The sequence below is a fragment of the Hyperolius riggenbachi genome, chromosome 4 (assembly GCF_040937935.1).
Source record: "Hyperolius riggenbachi isolate aHypRig1 chromosome 4, aHypRig1.pri, whole genome shotgun sequence".
NCBI classification, from domain to species: Eukaryota; Metazoa; Chordata; class Amphibia; order Anura; family Hyperoliidae; genus Hyperolius; species Hyperolius riggenbachi.
Genome location: NC_090649.1, coordinates 56,230,099 through 56,251,961, shown reverse-complemented (window position 1 = coordinate 56,251,961; position 21,863 = coordinate 56,230,099). Strand labels below are relative to the sequence as shown.

At 48.4% G+C, this 21,863-nt stretch overlaps 1 protein-coding gene across 1 annotated transcript in view; it reads left to right on the top strand.

Moving 5' to 3' along the window:
- Window positions 1-21,863, top strand: part of LOC137571225 (histone-lysine N-methyltransferase 2D-like) — a 117,205-nt gene that overhangs the window by 34,427 nt on the left and 60,915 nt on the right. Inside the window, exon 2 of the mRNA XM_068280068.1 lies at window positions 11,782-11,934. Coding sequence (XP_068136169.1) covers window positions 11,804-11,934 — 131 coding nt within the window. The 5' untranslated portion in view covers window positions 11,782-11,803. The remainder of the gene's footprint in view (window positions 1-11,781; window positions 11,935-21,863) is intronic.

Here is a 21,863-nt window from a genome sequence, read left to right as displayed (position 1 = left end):
TAGGGACTGTCTACAAATCTTTGTCTACAAAACTTTGTATGATTCCTTATCAGTGGCTGAGCAGATGCCGTCATTAGAACAATTGTGCAGAGAGCAGAAAGTTTATACTCTCTGTGTCCTTAGTTGTCAGTCTCTCAGGACAGGGAAAAGAGACTTCTCCCCCCATGGAGCCCCCTGCTGCTTCTGGGCCCCCTGCAGCTTCAGTCCTTGCAGGGTCTATTGTTACGCCCCAAGGGAAGGGGTGTGAACATTGGGGGGAGGGGCTCCATCAAGGTTCTGCTGGGGACTGAACTGGACGTCTGCCAGAAATCCGTGCTTCATTCCCAGCATGCCTTGAGAGGAGATGAAGCCTGACCAAACAAAGTCCTGTGCGGATTTAAACATCAGAGCAGGATCATCCACCAGGCAACCGATGCAGGAGCTTGGCGCCTAGTGGGTGTCAAGGGGCCCACCTGCCACCTTCTTTGACATCTCTCCAGTCTCCACTTCAGCTTACCAAAAGGACCACGAGGTGGAACCAAATCTGCCACCTTGCCTAGGGCCCTATTACATCATAATCCATCTCTGTTACACATGCATTGTCAGCCAAATTACATTCCCACTTACCTCTGATTAGCTGTGGAAGTGACTTAGGAGGTGCTTACAGTACATACTCGAATACAAGTCGAGCCCGTGTATAAGTCGACTCCAATATTCAACCCTCTTAAGCTGGAATTTTTTATTGACTCAAGTATAAGTCTACCCAGCAAAGTTAATGGCTGCACTTGGGGCTCAGGAGGGGTTAATGACGGCACTGTATACAGTATTGCAGCCATTAACCCCTCCTGTCCCTTAAGTGTAGCTAATACCTTCTCCGGGCCCCCAACTGCTGCAATTATTCACTCCCTTTTATCGAACTCAGTATTTCCCCCTTGCCCCTTTCCTTGTTAATTGTTGTGGCCAGGACTTTCAGACCTGTGTTTTCTTGGCATTTGGCATTTCCTTTCCTCAAAGTTACCACTGGGTATATTGCTGAAATTGGGAATGTCACTATATTAGTACACACATGACACAGTGTCGCTGTGACTCGTGTATAAGACGACCCCTATACTTATATGAAGTGAATCAGACCTACATTTCTAGACTTATACTCGAGTATATATAGTACTTTACTGTACTTCTGATATTGCTGATTCTGATGTTGTGGTCTAAAAGGAAGCAAAAGCAGGAAATAGAGCATAAGGCCTCGTTCTGCGTTTGGAGTACAATGCATGCGATCACATCACATCTGCATTGCTGTCCATTGAGAGCAGGCCCGCATTTACATCATACCTATAGGCACAAATATTCTGGCACCCTTAACTTTACCCTCCAAGAACCCACAAACCCCCAACAAACCGAATTGCAAGTATACTGGCTGCCCCACCAAACCCTGCCTGTAGGTAGCCACAGGTGCCCCTTAGTATTAGGTAACAATAAGTAGCTTGAGGTGCTCCCAAGTATTAGGTAGCTAGAGATGCCCCTGGCTGAAGGGAGATCTGGTCAGTGGAATGCTGAGAGCCAGGTGAGTAAATATCGTTTACGCTCTGCTCGGGACTTTGCATATAGAAGGAGGGAGGGAGGCGGTCTGGGAGGGGAGTGAGCTGTCGTTCCATCATTGGGCCCCTGTAGGAACGTGCCTACATTGCCTTATGATGAATCCGGCCCTGATTGAGCTGCTGATCCCATTCATCATTACTGTGAATGGTTCAGCATTGCGGTTTGCCAAAAATGCATGCAGCAGTGTGATATCGCAACTCCCTGCTGCACAGCGCAATAATGAGAATATCAGGCAATGCAGTCTATGCATTTCTGATGCTGAGTAAGAACACTTAAAGAGTAACTGTTAGCCCCAAAAATCAAATTTAAATCTCTATTGCAATGTTTTAATTACTTTGTAAGGGAGCCAAAAAGGCAATGCAGAAGTTAAAAAGCAATCTAATTTTTTTACTGTGTAGCCTTTTCCCCCAGCTCCTAAGGAGGACGCAAAGCCGCATAACAGATACTGCAGAGCATGCCCATGTCTGCCCGACCCCCCTCTCCCCCCCAGGACCAGGTGCCGATGTCTGCCCGACCCCCTCTCCCCCCCCAGGACCAGGTGCTGATGTCTGTCCGCTCCCCCCCCAACCCCCCCCCCCCCAGAGCCGATGTCTGTCCGACCCCCCAGGACCAGGTGCCGATATCTTCTCACCCCAACAGCTGACACGGAGAGAGAGCGGGAGCGGAGTACATCTACACACTTCCAGCGCCGCCACCGCAGAGCAGCCACCGCCGAGTCACATGTGAGAGAATCACGAGCAGGAGAGAGATGCACGGCGGCGGCTGCTCTGCGGTGGCGGCGCTGGAAGTGTGTAGATGTACTCCGCTCCCGCTCTCTCTCCGTGTCAGCTGTTGGGGTGAGAAGATATCGGCACCTGGTCCTGGGGGGTCGGACAGACATCGGCTCTGGGGGGGGCGGGTTGGGGGGGAGCGGACAGACATCAGCACCTGGTCCTGGGGGGGGGGAGAGGGGGTCGGGCAGACATCGGCACCTGGTCCTGGGGGGGAGAGGGGGGTCGGGCAGACATGGGCATGCTCTGCAGTATCTGTTATGCGGCTTTGCGTCCTCCTTAGGAGCTTGGGGGAAAAGGCTACACAGTAAAAAAAATAGATTGCTTTTTAACTTCTGCATTGCCTTTTTGGCTCCCTTACAAAGTAATTAAAACATTGCAATAGAGATTTAAATTTGATTTTTGGGGCTAACAGTTACTCTTTAAATGACGAATGCCACAGCCATCACTTACTGCCCGGCAAGCATGTGAAACAGGCCTAAGAGTTAATGCCAGTGGCATAGCTAAGAAGCTCTGGACTCCGGTGCAAGTTTTACATCGCCCTTCGCCCCAAGCACTCTATACATAACAACTGCCAAGGACAACCACAGTGTCAGAGGTGCAAGAAGGGGATGGGGAACAGCTTGTTAATGATTACCACTATTCAAAGTATCTATAAAAGTGATTATTACCAGCACACTACACACGGCCAATATTTATTTATTGTATTAATAAAGCGCCAACATATTACACAGAGCTGGACAGTAGTTTAGGTTACAGACAATATTTAGGGGTGACATACAGCAATATGACTATACAGGAATACAAGAAAAATCAGATCACACAGCACAATATGAGTACAAGGTAATGCTTAGTCACTGGATGGAGCATGGAGATTAGGCAAGTTGAGCTCACTCACGAGTGCACTCAGATGCTTAGCATGGTTGCACAGTAATGGAGGTGCATGATCAGGTAGGACACAAAAGGAGGAGGACCCTGTCCGAAGGCTTACAATCTAGAGGGAGAGGTAAGGACATAAGAGGTAGGGGACCAGAGTTCAGCTGTGGGTTTAGAGCACTTGTGTGAGGTGGTAGGCCAGAGTGAAAAGGTGAGTTTTGAGGGCCTTCTTGAAGATGTTGAAGGAGGGGGCTGCCCTAATGGGTGGAGGTAGGGAGTTCCATAGTGTTGGAGCAGCTCTTGAGAAGTCCTGGAGGCGTGCATGGGACTGGGTGATGCTGGGGGCGGTCAGACGAAGTTCATTGGAGCAGTGGAGTGAGCAGCTAGGTGTGTACCTCTGAGTAAGATTGGAAATGTAGGTTGGACAGGTTTTGTGGACAGATGTGTAGGTCAGACACAGTATCTTGAATCTGATTCTGGACTGGATAGGAAGCCAGTGGAGAAATTCACAGAGGGGAGCCGCCCTGGTGGAGCGATGGGAGGAGTGGATAATTCTGGCTGCCGCATTCATGATGGACTGCAGTGGGGCAATTCGGCTCATAGGGAGACCAGACAGAAGGGCATTGCAGTAGTCAAGGCGGGAAATTATGAGGGCATGGATGAGAAGTTTGGTGGTGGCAGAGGTCAGAAAAGGGCGGATCCTGCAGATGTTATAAAGGTGGAAGTTACAGGACTTTGTGAAATTTTGGTTGTGGGGAATGAAGGAGAGTACGGAGTACAGGGTGACAATAGAAAGCTATTTGTAACGATTTGTGTCAGCAAGGAACAGAATTCTGATTATTAGGTGATCTGCAGTATCACCTATAATGCAGATATATACCTGATTATATGGTGATCTGCAGAATCACCTATAATACAGGTATATCAGAAAGCTGATGTGACAACAAATCGCAATATAGTGATTGGTGCAACAGTAGTACTGATAGGTTTAGCTATACCTCACCAGAGGAGCTGGTGGGTACTAACAGTACAGCGCCCCTCACCAGAGTCAAGGGCCCTCTGGTGAGAGTAGAGTGGTCAGACTAATCGGGTTGGCAACAGACAGACAGATGCAGTACAAAATCGGAAGGCAGAGACAGGAAGATATAAACAGGCAGAGTCGCAGCAAGATCAGATGGGCAGAGGTACAGAATCACTGAGCAGAAGAGTAGTCAGAACGAGCCAGAGTCATGCACAGATAATAACACAGTAATGAATAATCTTTAAGGCTATCAAACAATTCCTATCTTGTGTGAAATCCCCGGTTTCCTCCCGGATCAAAGCACACCGGAACTATCTAAGGTTTGAGCGCTAACACAAAGTATTCGCAACAGCAGACAAGTTGCGAGTGATTCAGCTAGGCTTATGAAGCAGAGGAGACCCCTGCGGCATGCCCCCTCCTCCTATCAGCCAATGAGGAGCGGCGTGCGTTTCCTCTGACGTCAGACGACCGGCCGGTCAGCTGACGCGCCTCCTCCCCGCATAAAGGTCCTGTCTGTGCTCGCGCGCACGCGACAATGCAACCCTATGCTAGACGCCTGAGGCACGGATACATTGCTAAACAGGGAGCTGGAGGCAGCTGGGGTGGTAGCGCTGTTCACCGCAGCTGCCTCTCCAACGTTTGTTACACTATTTGTTACACTATTACTGTTTTTGAGAGTGGGCCCTTCGGGGACCCTCTAGCTCAAGGGCCCGGTGCAGTTACAACCTCTGCATCCCCTATTGCTACACCACTGGTACTGCCTGTAAAATCTAAGCATGAAACTGTAACGCTCGGTGAAGCACAGAGAGGTCTGATTACCGGTGATCTGCAGTATCCCGGGAAATACAGACGTATACCAGATTATATGTGATCTGCAGTATCACCGATAATCCAATATACTAGCTAACCTCTGGTCACCAGGGTAGAGTGTTGTGATTGGTGCAACAGTAATACAGAGGACAAGCCTCAGTGCAGCAAGGAGAACTGCACAGATTCCTCCCGCAGGTCTGAGCTCTCCAAGACGGGAGGAGTCAGACTGACAGTGGGAAGGAAAGTCCGAAAGTGGCACTCAGGCGGGAGTGTCACTAACAGGACGGGGAACCGCCTCCAATCGTGAGGTCGGTTCTCGAGGTCGGACAAGCCAGGTCGTATACACACGGACAGATAAAGTACAAAATCAGTAGGCAAAGGCGGAGTCAAGGTACAGGCAGGGTTCAGTAACGAGGTATCAGAGATATCGGGGTACAAAATCAGGAGGCAGAAGCAGAGTCAAGGAGCGAGCCGGGGTCGGCAACAGAGTATCAGATATAACGAGGTACAAGGTCAGAGTTCAGGAGGATAGTCAAGGCAGGCAAGAGTCATAACAAATAATCACAATCAAACTAGTACTTTAAGCTATCAACAGAATCTAACTTAGTGTAGGATTACAGCTCCAGCTGGTCCCGGCACACTAACGGATCTGACTAACGGATCTGGGTGCTCCCACGTATGTGAACGCAACGCCAGACAAAGAGCAAGTGAAGACCCGGCAGTATATATACACACCTGCCTCTCCAGCACCTCCCAAGTGCTGGACCAATGGGAAGCAGAGTTCGGGTCAGCTGACCAGCCTGGTCAGCTGACTCCCTTAGTACTGTCATAAATTTCCCCTGAGTGCGCGCGCGCGCGTCACTCTGAACACTGAGGGACTATGAGTCCCAGCAGCCCCGCTCTGCGGTGTCTCCGCAGCGGGGACCTGTGTACCAGCCGCCGCGTCCAACGCGGCGGCTTCAGTGCCTCTCGCCCGCCTCTCCACGGGGACAGCCGCCTCGCGCTGGGAGGAGGCGGCTGCCTCCCCGTGTGTGCGGCTACTGAATGCGGGAAGAGCCGCCGACCGCTGGCTCATGGCGGCGGCTCTTCCCCGCCTTCTTACAGTACCCCCCCTCCGAGGAGTGGACTCCGGACAACTCCCTCCAGGCTTCTCTGGATGCACAGTATGAAACTCCCTCACTAACTCGTCCGCATGCATGCGGTTCCCAGGTACCCATTGCCTCTCCTCAATGCCGTATCCCTTCCAATGTACGAGATACTGCACTGAATTCTGTACAGTACGTGAATCTATGATTTTCTCTACCTCATACTCGGGTTGGGCATCGACCAAAACAGGAGGAGGAGGAGTGGGACCCATCTGGACTGCGGGTTTGAGAAGTGACACGTGGAAAGATCTCACTCCCCGCATGCTGGTGGGAAGATCAACGGTATATGTGACATCGTTGATCTTCCTAGTCACTGGGAATGGACCCACGAACCTGGGACCAAGTTTGTCAGAAGGCTGCTTTAGTGACAGGTGACGGGTAGACACCCAAACCAAATCTCCTGGTTGGAATCTCCATTCCAAGGAGTGTCTCTTGTCAGCCTGACCCTTCTGACTCTGAAATGCTTTTATGAGATTATTCTTGATGGTCCACCACATGTCTTTAAATGACCTTTGCCAAGCCTCCAAGGCTGGGAACGGAGTGGACGCAACTGGCAGTGGAGAGAATTTCGGCAGTTTCCCTGTCACAATCTGAAATGGACAGAACCCTGAGGAAGAGCTCTTTAGGTTGTTGTGGGCAAATTCTGCATAAGGTAAATATTTGACCCAATCATTCTGCGCCTCGGCAACGTAACATCTCAAAAACTGCTCCAATGATTGGTTGACCCTCTCCGTCTGGCCATTTGTCTGTGGGTGGTAACCCGAAGAAAATGACAATTTCATGCCCATCTGGTGACAAAATGCCCTCCAAAATTTCGAAACAAATTGGACTCCCCGATCGGATACAATGTCTTCTGGAATGCCATGTAGTCTAAAGACATGGTTGACAAACAAATCGGCCAGTTCTTGGGCCGAGGGGAGTCCTTTCAGGGGCACGAAGTGGGCCATTTTACTAAAACGGTCGACCACCACCCAGATGACTGACATGCCCTCAGATCTCGGAAGCTCTCCCACGAAATCCATGGACAGGTGGGTCCATGGCTCACTCGGGGTGGGCAAAGGCTGCAATGTACCTACAGATGCCAGGCGGGAGGGCTTGCTTTTTGCGCACACTGTACATTCCCTAACAAACTCCTTGCAATCAGCGGCTAACGAAGGCCACCATGCACATCTGGCCACGAGATCTTGCGTTCTAGACGCTCCAGGATGTCCCGCATTTTTGTGAGAGTGGACCATCTCCAAGATCTGGAGACGGAACGGTAACGGGACGAATAACACCCCATCAGGTTTTCCTTCCGGGATATCCTGCTGGAAGGGACTCAACGTCTCTTTCCAGTCCACCCAAGTCTCGGTAGCGGCCAACACCACTCTTCGTGGGACAATGGTCTCGGGGACAGCGGGCTGTGCTGTCTCCGGTTCGAAACACCTAGAGAGTGCGTCTGCCTTGGTATTCTTACTACCTGGCGTATATGTGATCAAAAATGAAAACCTCGAGAAAAATAGCGACCATCGAGCCTGCCTTGGGCTTAACCTTTTAGCCCCCTCAATGTATTCCAGGTTCTTGTGGTCGGTATAAACCGTGATGGTGTGCTCAGCTCCCTCTAGCCAATGACGCCACTCCTCGAAGGCCAATTTGATGGCTAGGAGCTCCCTATTGCCTATATCGTAGTTTCTTTCTGCTGGAGAGAATCTCCGGGAAAAATAGGCACATGGGTGTAATCTACCCTGGAGACCGGAACGCTGGGACAGCACAGCTCCCACCCCGACCTCCGAGGCGTCTACCTCAACAATAAACGGAAAGGAAGTGTCCACATGTCTGAGTATAGGTGCTGAGCAGAACAACCCTTTTAACTTGGAAAATGCCTGTAAGGCCTCAGGAGGCCAATGAGTGGTGTTTGCCCCTTTTTTAGTAAGGCTAGTGAGAGGGGCGACCACCGTGGAGTACCCCTTTATAAACCTTCTATAATAGTTCGCAAACCCCAAGAACCGTTGTAGCGATTTTAACCCCACCGGCTGCGGCCACTCCAGGACCGCGGAGACTTTGGCAGGGTCCATAGACAGACCTGAGGTGGAGATTATATACCCCAGAAAGGCAACCGACGTGACCTCAAAAATACATTTCTCGAGTTTGGCGTATAACAAATTCTGCCTCAGTTTGTCTAATACAATCCTGACATGGGTTCTGTGTTCCGAGAGGTTGTTAGAGAAAATGAGAATGTCGTCCAAATAGACCAGAACGAACTTCCCTAACACCTCTCGAAAAACCTCATTGATTAGTTCCTGGAAGACGGCCGGGGCATTACATAACCCGAAGGGCATCACCCTGTACTCGTAATGCCCATCAGGGGTATTGAAGGCCGTCTTCCATTCGTCGCCCCTTCTTATACGCACCAAATTGTATGCCCCCCGTAAATCCAGTTTTGAAAATATCCTAGCCTCTGTGACCTGTGTGAACAAATCGTCTATGAGTGGCAGCGGGTAGCGATTCTTCACTGTGATTTTATTGAGGCCACGGTAATCGATGCAAGGCCGTAACCCCCCATCTTTTTTCTTAACAAAAAAGAAGCCTGCCCCAGCGGGTGACCGGGACGGCTGAATGAAGCCCTTGGCCAAGTTCTCACGGATATACTCCTGCATGGCTAGTTTTTCGGGGCAGATAAATTATATAAATGGCCTCGAGGAGGCATACAACCTGAACGGAGGTCAATGGGACAATCAAACGGGCGATGTGGGGGCAATCTATCTGCAGCCTTGGGGCAAAAGACATCGGCATAATCCGAGTACTGTTCCGGTACGCCTTCCACCTGCACCTTGGTCTGACCTAATGTCAGCCTCCCCAAACACTGCTGAAAACAATGAGGTGACCATGCTGTCAACTGCCCTGTGGCCCAGTCAATTTGCGGAGAATGAACCTGCAACCAAGGCATGCCTAGGATAATAGTGGAGGTTGACATATGCAAAACAAAAAATTGCAACTGTTCCCCGTGCAATACCCCAATGGTGAGCTTCACAAGCGGAGTCTGTGACGGGACGATTCCGTTGCAAAGGGGAATCATCTACTGCCGTGACCTGAATGGGGGGTGTCACGGGAGTGAGTGGTAGACCCAACTCCTGAGCAAACTCAAAATTCATAAAATTAGCCGCTGAGCCGGAGTCAAGAAAAGCTTCAGCGGCTAGGGACTTATCCTCCCATGTAACAGTACAAGGGAGAATTAATTTTCTTTCTTTAAGGGGTGAGGAATGTGTGCCTAGGGTGTCACCCCCCACTACTCCTAGGCAGACCCGTTTCCCGACCTGTTAGGGCAGTTTCGTACCCTATGCCCTGCCTCTGCACAGTATAGGCACAGTTGTTCCGTCATTCTCCGCCTCCGCTCCACCTGGGTCAGTTTTGATCGACCAATTTGCATTGGCTCTGGTGGAGGCAAGGCCGGAGAAGGCGAGACGGACGGAGATGCTGTTACTGAAGATGCAGCAGCCGGTACTGCGTACGACGTCACCCTGACCCGGTGACTACTCCTAGCCTGTCTCTGATGGCGTAGCCTGCGATCTACGCGAATGGCCGATGATATCGCCTCGTCAATTGTCTTGGGCTCGGGCACGGTTAACATTAGGTCGGAGACCTCCTCCGACAACCCAGACAAGAAGTAATCCATGAGGGCAAAATTACCAAATCTAGAGGTGACGGACCATCTACGGAACTCCGCCGCATAATCCTCGACCGAACCTCTGCCTTGCCGCAAAAGTTTGAGCTTCCGCTCTGAGGTCGCAGCAAGGTCAGGGTCGTCGTAGATTATGGCCATGGCTTTAAAGAACTCCTCCACCGAGGTCAGGGCAATATCGGTGGAAGGCAAATTGTAGGCCCAAGACTGGGAGTCTCCAGTCAATAAAGTTTTAATAAAAATGACCCGTTGGGCCTCAGTCCCCGAGGATCGGGGTCTTAACTCGAAATATGACAACACTCTATTCCTGAAATTCCGGAAGTCAGACTTGTGGCCGGAAAACTTATCTGGTACAGGCATACGTATGTCATCACTAGGAGGGGATCGCACTGAATCGTCTGATGTCTGGAGGGTTTTCACAGAGCCTGATAAGGCATCAATTAAGGCTTTGTGCTGGCCTAGTGCTTGATGAATGCTATCCACCGAAGTGGCAAGCACAGTCAGAGGATCAGCGCGTTCCATCTGTTTTATGGTCTGGCGTTCTGTAACGCTCGGTGAAGCACAGAGAGGTCTGATTACCGGTGATCTGCAGTATCCCGGGAAATACAGACGTATACCAGATTATATGTGATCTGCAGTATCACCGATAATCCAATATACTAGCTAACCTCTGGTCACCAGGGTAGAGTGTTGTGATTGGTGCAACAGTAATACAGAGGACAAGCCTCAGTGCAGCAAGGAGAACTGCACAGATTCCTCCCGCAGGTCTGAGCTCTCCAAGACGGGAGGAGTCAGACTGACAGTGGGAAGGAAAGTCCGAAAGTGGCACTCAGGCGGGAGTGTCACTAACAGGACGGGGAACCGCCTCCAATCGTGAGGTCGGTTCTCGAGGTCGGACAAGCCAGGTCGTATACACACGGACAGATAAAGTACAAAATCAGTAGGCAAAGGCGGAGTCAAGGTACAGGCAGGGTTCAGTAACGAGGTATCAGAGATATCGGGGTACAAAATCAGGAGGCAGAAGCAGAGTCAAGGAGCGAGCCGGGGTCGGCAACAGAGTATCAGATATAACGAGGTACAAGGTCAGAGTTCAGGAGGATAGTCAAGGCAGGCAAGAGTCATAACAAATAATCACAATCAAACTAGTACTTTAAGCTATCAACAGAATCTAACTTAGTGTAGGATTACAGCTCCAGCTGGTCCCGGCACACTAACGGATCTGACTAACGGATCTGGGTGCTCCCACGTATGTGAACGCAACGCCAGACAAAGAGCAAGTGAAGACCCGGCAGTATATATACACACCTGCCTCTCCAGCACCTCCCAAGTGCTGGACCAATGGGAAGCAGAGTTCGGGTCAGCTGACCAGCCTGGTCAGCTGACTCCCTTAGTACTGTCATAAATTTCCCCTGAGTGCGCGCGCGCGCGTCACTCTGAACACTGAGGGACTATGAGTCCCAGCAGCCCCGCTCTGCGGTGTCTCCGCAGCGGGGACCTGTGTACCAGCCGCCGCGTCCAACGCGGCGGCTTCAGTGCCTCTCGCCCGCCTCTCCACGGGGACAGCCGCCTCGCGCTGGGAGGAGGCGGCTGCCTCCCCGTGTGTGCGGCTACTGAATGCGGGAAGAGCCGCCGACCGCTGGCTCATGGCGGCGGCTCTTCCCCGCCTTCTTACAGAAACTAATGAAATAAGTAAAGGTAAATCCCAACTAGAGGAAATGGCACCAGCAGTAGTAACAGTGAGCCTTGCAGATAGTAATGGGGGTGATGTATATATTATGCACACATTAGAAGTAACTGTCTCTTGCATAACGCCGATCACATGGCCGGTAAACAAGTAACACGTTTTCCTTACAGTGCTGCACTGCTGACATTTATGGGAAGAGCTGCCATAACTCATACCACATATTTTCTTTATCTTACCAGGAAGCCTGTAGATTGTGGTCCCATGGCGCCCTCTGCAGACGATTTCCTGCATTACACCAATGGAAAAGAAAACTCAATATCCCTGCTGCTGGCGATTGTGAATGTGGCTTTGCTGTCTGTAGCCTTTGTCTTTTACTGCTCGTTCTGCAACAAGTGAGTCTCAACAATCTACATGCTATGTACAGTATGTATACAGAGTATGTGCCTGAGTGCTTGTCTGCTATATCCTCTTTCATGTCCTCTCGCTTCTTAAAACTTAAAGAAAATCTGTAACAAAAAAAGTCCCCTGGGGGATACTCACCTCGGGTGGGGGAAGCCTCCGGATCCTATTGAGGCTTCCCCGTCCTCCTTGGTCCCACGGTGCAGAAAAAATCCTCCCGGAGCGGCGGCGATGTAAATATTTACCTCCGCAGGCGCAGTATCCGCTCTTCCCACGGAGATCGGCGGAAACAGCCGATCTCCGTCGGGTCCGCTCTAAGTAGAGCGGACCCGACGGAGATCGGCTATTTCTGCCTGTCTCCATCAGAAGAGCTGAAACAGCGACCCCGCTGGAGCCTGGAACTGGAAATATTTAACAGGCTGTCGGATTTGTCGCGCCGGCTTTGAAGAGCTGCAGCGAGACCCCCGTGGGACAGAGGAGAACGGGGGAAGCCTCTTTAGGATCCTGAGGCTTCCCCCTCCAGAGGTGAGTACCCCCAGGGGACGTTTTTCTCGTTACAGTGTCTCTTTAATATGAGTAAAACAGAACTAATCATTTTTCCTCCGTCTCTGTCCCCCACTCTGCCTGATGTAATTATAAATGTGATTAACACTCCCATAACTTCAGTTCCCAAAGCACGGTGCTTAGGGGTAATATTTGAGTCCTCTCTCTTTTATTCCTCACATTCACTCCCTAACCAGCTCCTGTCTCCAACTCAAAAACATCTCACATCCAACCTTTTCTCACTCAGGACACAACTGAAATGTTAATACATGCTCTTATATTATCTCGTCTGGACTATTGTAACATACTACTTTGCAGACTACCATCTAACAGACTGGCACCGCTCAAATCTGTAATGAACTAAGCAGCTCGCCTCATTCATCTTCTCGCTCTTCTTCTGCTGCTCCTCTCTGTCAAGCTCTTCACTGGCTGCCAATTAACCAGAGGATCCAGTTCATCTTCCGCAGCGCTATACAGAGTTTGTCTTGTCAGTTAAAGAGACACTGAAGCGAGAATAAATCTCGCTTCAGAGCTCATAGTTAGCAGGGGCATGTGTGCCCCTGCTAAAACGCCGCTATCCCGCGGCTAAACGGGGGTCCCTTCACCCCCAAACCCACCCCCGCAAAACTTGGTCATGAAATTTTCTCTTCCTGGAGGCAGGGCTAACGGCTGCAGCCCTGCCTCTAGTCGCGTCTATCAGACGCGCATCGCCGCCTCTCTCAGTGAAGGAAGACTGAGAGGGGCGGGGGAGAGGCGGAGGTACGCGTCTGATAGACACGCATGAGGCAGGGCTGCGGCGGTTAGCCCTGCCCCAATGCGGAAGCGCTCCCCAGGTGCACGGAGGCGATTTGGGGGTGAAGGGACCCCCGTTAAGCCGCGGGATAGCGGCATTTTAGCAGGGGCACACATGCCCTGCTATCTATGAGGTCTGAAGCGAGATTTATTCTCGCTTCAGACTCTCTTTAACTGTCCCTCAGAGGTGCTCACAATCTACTTCCTACTATTATCTTTATTTATTGGATTTATATAGGGCCAACAAATTATTCAGTGTTGTACAATAAATTAGATTACAGATAATAATAACAGGGGTGACCAACACAATACAGGCAATAAATAATAAGATACACAATGTCAGATCATACAATTTATTAGAAGTCCCAGTAATGCTGGGTACACATGATGCGCTTTTTCACTCGTTCGATCGATTTTCGATTCGTTTTCCAGCTCCATTTCCCGCTCAATTCTCTTATCTTTTCTTATCAATTTCCATTCACTTCCATGAGAAATTGAGCAGTAAAACGATCAAGAGTAATATTGGACATGATGGAAATTATCAATCGAACGCATCTATCGAACGAAAAAACATAACGTGTGTACCTAGCATAAGACAAGTTCACATTATTCTGAGTAGAGTGTACATCAAGTATGATACACAAGGGGAGAGGGCCCTGCCAAAGGCTTACAATCTAGAGGGAGACATGAAAGGAGGGCGGCTACATCGAGAGGTTCTCGGCAGCGGTGAGGTGGGATAGGCCTCCTTGATGAGGTGAGTTTTTAGGGCTTGTTTGAAGGTGTTGATTAAGGGGGAAAGTCTGATGGGCAGTGGGAGAGAGTTCCACAGAATGGGGGCAGCTTTAGTGAAGTCCTGTAGTCGCACATGGGAGCGCAAGATGTGTGGGGTGGTTAGGAGGAGGTTGTTGGAGGAATGAAGTGGGCTGTCAGGTGTGTATCTGCTGACAGGGGCGTAACAATAGACCCTGCAAGGGATGCAGCCGCAGGGGTGGCCAGAAGGCACCAGGCCCTGTCCTGAGAGGCTGACAACTCAGGGCAAGGAGAGAAAAAAACTTTCTAATAACTGCATCTGCTTAGCCACTGATAACAAATCATATACAGTTTTGTAGACAAAGGTTTGTAGACAGCCCCTATTAAAGTGGATCCGAGATAAACTTTTACTCATTGCATAATTGTGTTCCTTTCATATAGTTTATAGGGCATTTCTCAAGCCAAATACTTTTTTTGTTGTTTTGTTTTAATACTCTAATTCCCTATAAACTAAACAAGCCTTGCCCACAGCTTTTCACACTGCATTGTCACTGTAGCAAGGGCTTATGGGAGCTCAGTTTGGGCAGGAGGAGGAGGTTACTAGCCATTGATTTCAGAGGCAGAGAGGAGGAGGGAGGAGGAGAGGGGAGTGACTTTACACACAGGCAAGCTGATAGCATCTCCAGCCCTCAGCCTGTGACAATGTGACAGACAGAACATGGCTGCGCTCATTGTATCACAGGAATTCCTTTGGAAGCTGTTTGCAGCTAGATATGCTGTGTAAACTATCTAAACTTTAGATAAGACATATTGGCCTCAATTCACTAAGCTTATCTCCTGTCTTTAATAACTCTTCTAGAGTTGTTACCATGGTGATAAGGCATGTAGCATTCAGGAAACATTTTACCTCAGGCAAACCTAAAGTTAACTCTTCTGTCTTTAAGTTAACTCTTTAATCCTTAAAATAACTCCAGAGTTAAAGACAGGCTGTTCATTAACTGCGTGTGAAAATAACTACAGAGGAGGTAACTTAACTACAGAGGAGGTAACTTAACTACAGAGGAGGTAAATTAACTACAGAAGAGGTAACGTAAGGAATGAAGAGATAAGATAACTCTCTTACTAGTGGGGGTAAGTTTTCTCTTGCCTTATCTCCAGCATGATCTTAGTGAATTGAGGCCAATGGCCTCAATTCACTAAGATCATGCTGGAGATAATAAGGCAAGAGAAAACGTACCACCGTACAGTAAGGGAGTTATCTTATCTCTTCATTCCTTAAGTTACCTCCTCTGTAGTTAATTTACCTCCTCTGTAGTTATTTTCACACGCAGTAACAGCCTGTCTTTAACTCTGGAGTTATTTTAAGGATTGAAGAGTTAACTTAAAGACAGAAGAGTTAACTTTAGGTTTGCCTGAGGTAAAATGTTTCCTGAATACGACATGCCTCATCACCATGGTGATAACTATAGAAACGTTATTAAAGACAGGAGATGAGCTTAGTGAATTGAGGCCATAGACAAGTTACTTGTTATATTTAGTTTTTCATATCGGATCCGCTTTAAGTGTGCAGGGGAAGGAGGCCCCATCTAAAGTTTTGCAGGGGGCCCCAGTGATTTCTAGTTTTGCCCCTGTCTGCTGACAAGGTGAGAGATATCGGTTGAGCAGGACTTGCTGCCATAGTCATATGTCTATATCATATAGCGTATGTATCATAGATTTGGGCTAATTTTTAGGGGAAAACCAATTAACTTATCTGTAAACCAAAGTGCCTGTAGAAAACCCACGGGGAGAACATACAAACTCCATGCAGATAGTGCCCTGGCGAGAGTGAGACTGCAAGGCAAGAGTGCTAACCACCAGGCCACCGTGCTGCCCAGGTTCACTTTAAAGTTGGAGCTGGCAAGATTGGGAAGTCCAATACCAGCCACACCAGTCATCCCCAAACACTGCTCTTTATTCCTAACGTTGAATAAAATTCTCTATTTTCTGCCTCTTCTTATGAATGTGTTTCCAATTTATCTCCGCCAGTAGATAAGTCAGCTTGAGTAGCGACAGATTGACAGTATGGAAGCCATCCACCAGTGAGAGGGGATGAAATGTCTTATTAATGACTATGGTTTTCTGCTTTGACTGGAGGAGATCATGATGTGCCAGCATTAGTAAGTGCTGTGAGACTCGTCTTGGAAGGCCGTCCCTGTGAGTGCGCCGCTCCTAGCTGGATCCATCACAGCAGACGGTTGGCTGGGCCTAGGAGAGCGTGTACAGCTGTTAACATCTGTCAGGAGGAAGCAAGTGATATGCAAGGCACCGCGGCTCGGCCAATTTCACAAGGCGATTACACACAGCTAATGCGAGCAGGCAGGAAGGTAACAGTGCGGACAGGAAGTCTTCAGATTTCCATCGCGTTCACCAACCCCGAGCTTCGGGGGGTCACATCCAACTGTTCATGTGTCACCGCTTGGCTGCCCGCCATGGAACCTGGGACAGGCTGTGTGTGAGCAGACCGGACTGTCAATGGAAATGGACAGCGATGTATTGTGTTATTGCTATTATGTTTGCTATTAGAAACAGGGCCGGTTCAAGTAACATTGGGGCCTCTGGGTAAGATTAACCTGGGAGCCTGCCGACAGCCCCCCCCCCCCCCCCCCCCAGAACAAAAATCATCATTAGGGGCCCTTTGCTGCAGCCAAATTTCCTACCAGGGCCTTTAAGCTGGCTGCGCCCTCACATCACACCCCAACTTAACTGTGCCTTGGTGGCCCCTGCAATGTCTGTCCCTTGGGGGCCCTTGCAGAGTAGCATCTTGCCTTTCCTGGCAGGCGAGCTTCTCTGTCAGTCCTTCATTGCAAAGTCCCCAGGTAAGTCGGGAGGGAGACACCTTGGGGGGCCACCTACAGACTCTGTTTAGGCCTTTATGCATGCCTGGTGGTTTTGCATTACCATAAGCTGCCTGGGTAGGAGGCAGGAAATTTGGGCGCTCGCTAGCAGAGAAAGTTTGGGCACCCCTTTAGCTACCCATTAAAAAAAGCGATATTGAGGGGAAATTTGGGCGCCTGCTGGTGCTAAAGGCACCCAAATTATACCCAATGCCGCTATGTCAATGGGCACCTAAAGTGGTGCCTAAAAATGTGTTTGTTTTATTTTTGCGGTGGGAAGGGGGGGGGGGGTTAAGGTTAGGAGTCAGGTGAGGGTTCTGTGTGAGAGTAGGGTTAGGTTTAGTTATAGTAAAATCTTGGTATTTACAGTAATACCAATAATTTATGATCCTTCTTTACACTTTAAAAGTAGAATATCCTAAAGTTTACCAATTATTAACCTTATGCTTCTCCATGAGTTCTCCGAGACGTGACCATCACTACTGGGCAGTGACACAGAGCTGGACATGCACTGATTTTTTTTCCGTGCATATGGATGGATGATCCTGCACTTTCTACCACTGTCTCCGACACCCACCAACTGGTTCTCAGTCCCAGTGGTGGACAAAGTCCCCAAATGGGGCTGTGCAGAATAAGGATGCTTTCACATTAAGACGTTACAGGCGCACGTTAGAGCAGCTGGGGAGTTGGGGATAGGGTTAGGTTTAGTTGTAGTAAAATATCGGTAATATTCACCAATGTTTTTCTATAGTTATTACGGTTGTACATATATTTTTATCTTTTGTTATAGACGATAGTTTCAAATTTTATTACATGAGGAAGCAATAAAAATATTGTTATAGACAATATTATAAGATTTCGGCTATTGTTATTATTATTATTGATTTATAAAGCGGCACCATATTCCGTGGCGCTGTACAAAGTAAGAAACAAACATGGGGTACATTATAATACAGACAATGGTGTACACTAATATACAAGATACATAATTAGTGACAAAATACAAAGAATGATACAAAAACAAATTATAGAATTGGTAATGACAGTGATAAAATTAACATGACGAATAAAATGTATAATGGTTACCAAGAAACAAAAGGGGGAGAGAGCCCTTCCCTTGTGTGCTTACAATCTAAAGGGATTTGGGGGGGGGGGGGGGGGGTCTGAACAGGAGGAGGGGTAGTATGCAGCACATATATAGAGGTTGTGTGTTTTAGGATACCTAGTAGGAGTGCAATTTGGTCTTAGGACAAAAGGGAAGTGGCCTGAGGTAGCGCATATGCTTGTCGGAACAAGTGTGTTTTTAGAGAGCGTTTAAAGGCAACAAAGGTTGGCGAGTGACGGATGTGTTGAGGGAGGGCATTCCAGAGGAGGGGTGAAGCGCGCGTGAAGTCTTGTAAACGTGAATGTGAGGATTTGATTCTAGAGGAGGATAACAGAAGATCATGTGCCGATCTGAGATTGCGATTGGGTTTGTATCTGGAAATTAGTGAGGATATGTACCGGGGAGAGAGATTGAGGAGAGCGTTGTAGGTTAGGGTTAGGAGTTAGAATTGAATCCTCTGCTATACCCCGCACCCTATTTTCCAGGCGCCCTTATTTGATGTATGCCCAACAATGATTCCTTCAGGTGACCAGAACTGCAGGCCTGTGCTGGGCCTAACTCTGCAATAACCGTGTAAAAAAGGCTGATTACGTCAAATTGCTCTCTTGTCTGGTCAGGCCTATTACTTTCTTACACAGTTGTAGCATGCATAGGGTTAATCTGGAATCCTTATTTTTATTGCACACATCTCCGGGTCCTTCGTGTCTTCATGACTCAGATCTGCTCTGTAGGATGGGCTGGCTGTGACTGATGATTGGTGAACGTGTTTCTGGTCCTCAGGGATCGCAGTCCAGGCCTTTGTGCCGTCCCGTGTGCCTGTACACTGACTTGTCAGAGAAGAGGCCTCGGGGTCAGGAAATTGGACCCATATGGTGCCTATTAATGCAGCCGATCTGTCAGATTTGATCTATTGCAGTTGGGAGGCTTCTGTGCAGAAAGGGAGGAAAACAAGCTGCCTTCGCTGAGCTGAACCCCAAACCCTGGAAGCTGCTCTGTGCGGCCCCCGTCAGCTTTGCGGTTGATTTGAAGTAGTTGAGGTACTTCCCCATTTATTGGCCGGATTTTTTTTCGTAGGAAACAATTGGGCTTTTCATTATTATACCACCAGCAGCGGGCCTGCCGGGCCAACCATTCTCCACCTCCTGCAAAGAGAATGCATGATCAATGCATCAGGGGATGGATTTGTACTTCTGTGATTGGCTGTTCGCCACGATTAACTATGACTTCTTGCATACTCTATGTGGCCACACACATTAAAATTTTTTTTCAATTCTTTGTTGATTGTTTCTTTTCACTCGAATGAAAAATTAGACTCTTGTAACCAATGTACAACACACGTATGTTTGATTTTGCCACAATCACGACAAAAAAAGATTGAATAAGAGATTTAAATTAGGTGTAATCTTACTAATATTATAAATGTGAAAGTTTAGATGTTTGGCTGTTTGTTACTCAATCACACAACAATGGCTGAATGGATTTGAATGAAATTTGGCACACACATAATACACTACCTGGAATAACATATAGGATACTTTTTATCCCCATAACCAAAAAGTGGGTGGAGAGAAATACAAATTTCACTGGGAAAATGTAAACTACTGCCATTGTTAATGGTAGGGTTCTCAACCTTTGCACAGTTGGCCACTTGGTGACTGGGATTAATATTTAGAAAAGTGGGTGGAGCCTACAAAAGCCAATCAAAATTAACCTATTGATTTTCAAGGGAATATTTAATAGCTGCCATTCTTGCACTGTTAATGGCACAAGCCTCAAATCTGGGAAAGTTGGTCATTGGGTGATTGGGGTTGAAATTCAGAAAAGGTAGTGGAGCCACAAACAGGCAATCAGATTTGTTTCATTTCAATGCAGATTATTGATGCCAAAGACCTGTCCCTATGACGGCAGAGGCACGGGAGTCGGTTAGGAGCCGTTTTCATATCTATCAATGTAAGCCGCTCCCATTGGCTTACATTGATAGACACGGTCAGGAGCCAATGAAAGCGGCTCCTGACCGGCTCACATGACTCTGCTGTCATAGAGACGGCAGAGTCTATGTCCTGAGGATCCCGGCGTGCGGCGATGACGGCGGTTGCGGCGTGTATACGCAGCGATTCGTCGGGATTCCGTCGTTCTTGTACCAGCGGTCTCTGGTCCTTAGGGGGGCAGAGACCGCTGGTACTTAAGTGGTTAAATTATTCCTCATTTCTTTTAATCAACAGCACTACATTTATCACAGTGAAGAAATACATTTTATCTATTGTGTCACTTTGACAAATAAAGTTTCTTTATTCTTGAATGTAAACTTAAAATGTATTAGGTGAAATGACTTTCCTACAAACCACCACACACCATTCAATTTCTGACCAAATTAACCTCCTGGGCGATAATCCCGAGCTGAGCTCGGGGTATGCCGCGCAGGAGGATTTATCAGGCCCTAGTGGGCCGTTTGCATAATTTTTTTTTGTTACACGCAGCTAGCACTTTGCTAGCTGCATGTAACTTCCGCTCGCCGCCGATCCGCCGCTACCCGCCGTGCTGCGCAGCCCCCCCCAGACCCCTTGTGCAGCCTGGCCAATCAGTGCCAGGCAGCGCTGAGGGGTGGATCGAGACTCCCTCTGACGTCACGACGTCCATGACGTCAGTGACGTCATCCCGCCCCGTCGCCATGGCGACCGGGGAAGCCCAGCAGGAAATCCCGTTCTGAACGGGATTTCCTGCTTACTGGGGGATGCCGCTGCGCAGCGGCTATCATGTAGCCCAGGGCTCGCTACATGATTTAAAAAAAAGTGCTGCGCTCCCTCCTGGGCGATGTAATTGTATCGCCCAGAGGGTTAATGTGTTTTTCCAACCGATTGATTTTAATCGAGAAAAACTATATTTTTTTTCACAAAATCGATGGTTTTAATGGAATTGGAGTAAAATCAAACAGACAAATTGTAACATGTGTGGCCACCATAAGGCTGCGCTCAGAGTGGTGCTTTACCACTGTCACAGGAAAGCAATGCAACTCACACTGTGAACCTAGCCTCAAGGTGAATACACACATTACAATTTTTCCGTTCGATCTTACTCCAATTGGATAAAAACTATCTGTTGTACTGAAAAATCAAACATTTTTTGTTTTCAATCCAGAAATCTGAAACGCTGCATCCCCGCGTCTGAACACTCAATTAATATCCCCCGAAATCCCTGGGGCAAAATTCGGGGCTCCTTCCGGGTAGAGACAGAGTTTTCTGCAGTAGCTCTGCCTCTGTTCCGAAGAACTCCGCCTCCTCCCGCTCCTCTCTGTCATCTTTCACTGAGAGGGGCGGGGAGAGGCGGGGATCAGCGCAGATTGATGGGAATGGAGACAGAGCTGCAGCGCTGCAGCTCTGCCAGAGGAGGGCAGCAAAATCCACGACCAGGAAAGTCGTAGAATTTTGCTATGGCATTAATGCTGAAGAGAACTGACAAGTAAAACCAGGTATTTTTGGAGGCTTCAGTATTTAAAATCTGAACATACTGAGATGGCGTGCGTGAAAAAGAGGCGCCAGGAAATTTGGGTGCCCAATTTTGACAATTAGAATATATATATATGCAGCCGCCCCTCTGTACTTATATATTTCTTATGGAGTCTGGGGACCTCCAGCGCTGCGTGCATGCTTTGCATAGAATTGCATAAAAAAATTTGGTTTGTGCTGCTTACCCCTTGGTAATTTATATATATATATATATATATATATATATATATATATATATATATATATATATATATATATTAAACATATTCTACATTGTTAAATTAGCAATTAGGATTGGAATATTCATGTTTATCAAGAAGCCACCTCTTAGGGCTCTTACACAGGCCCAAAGC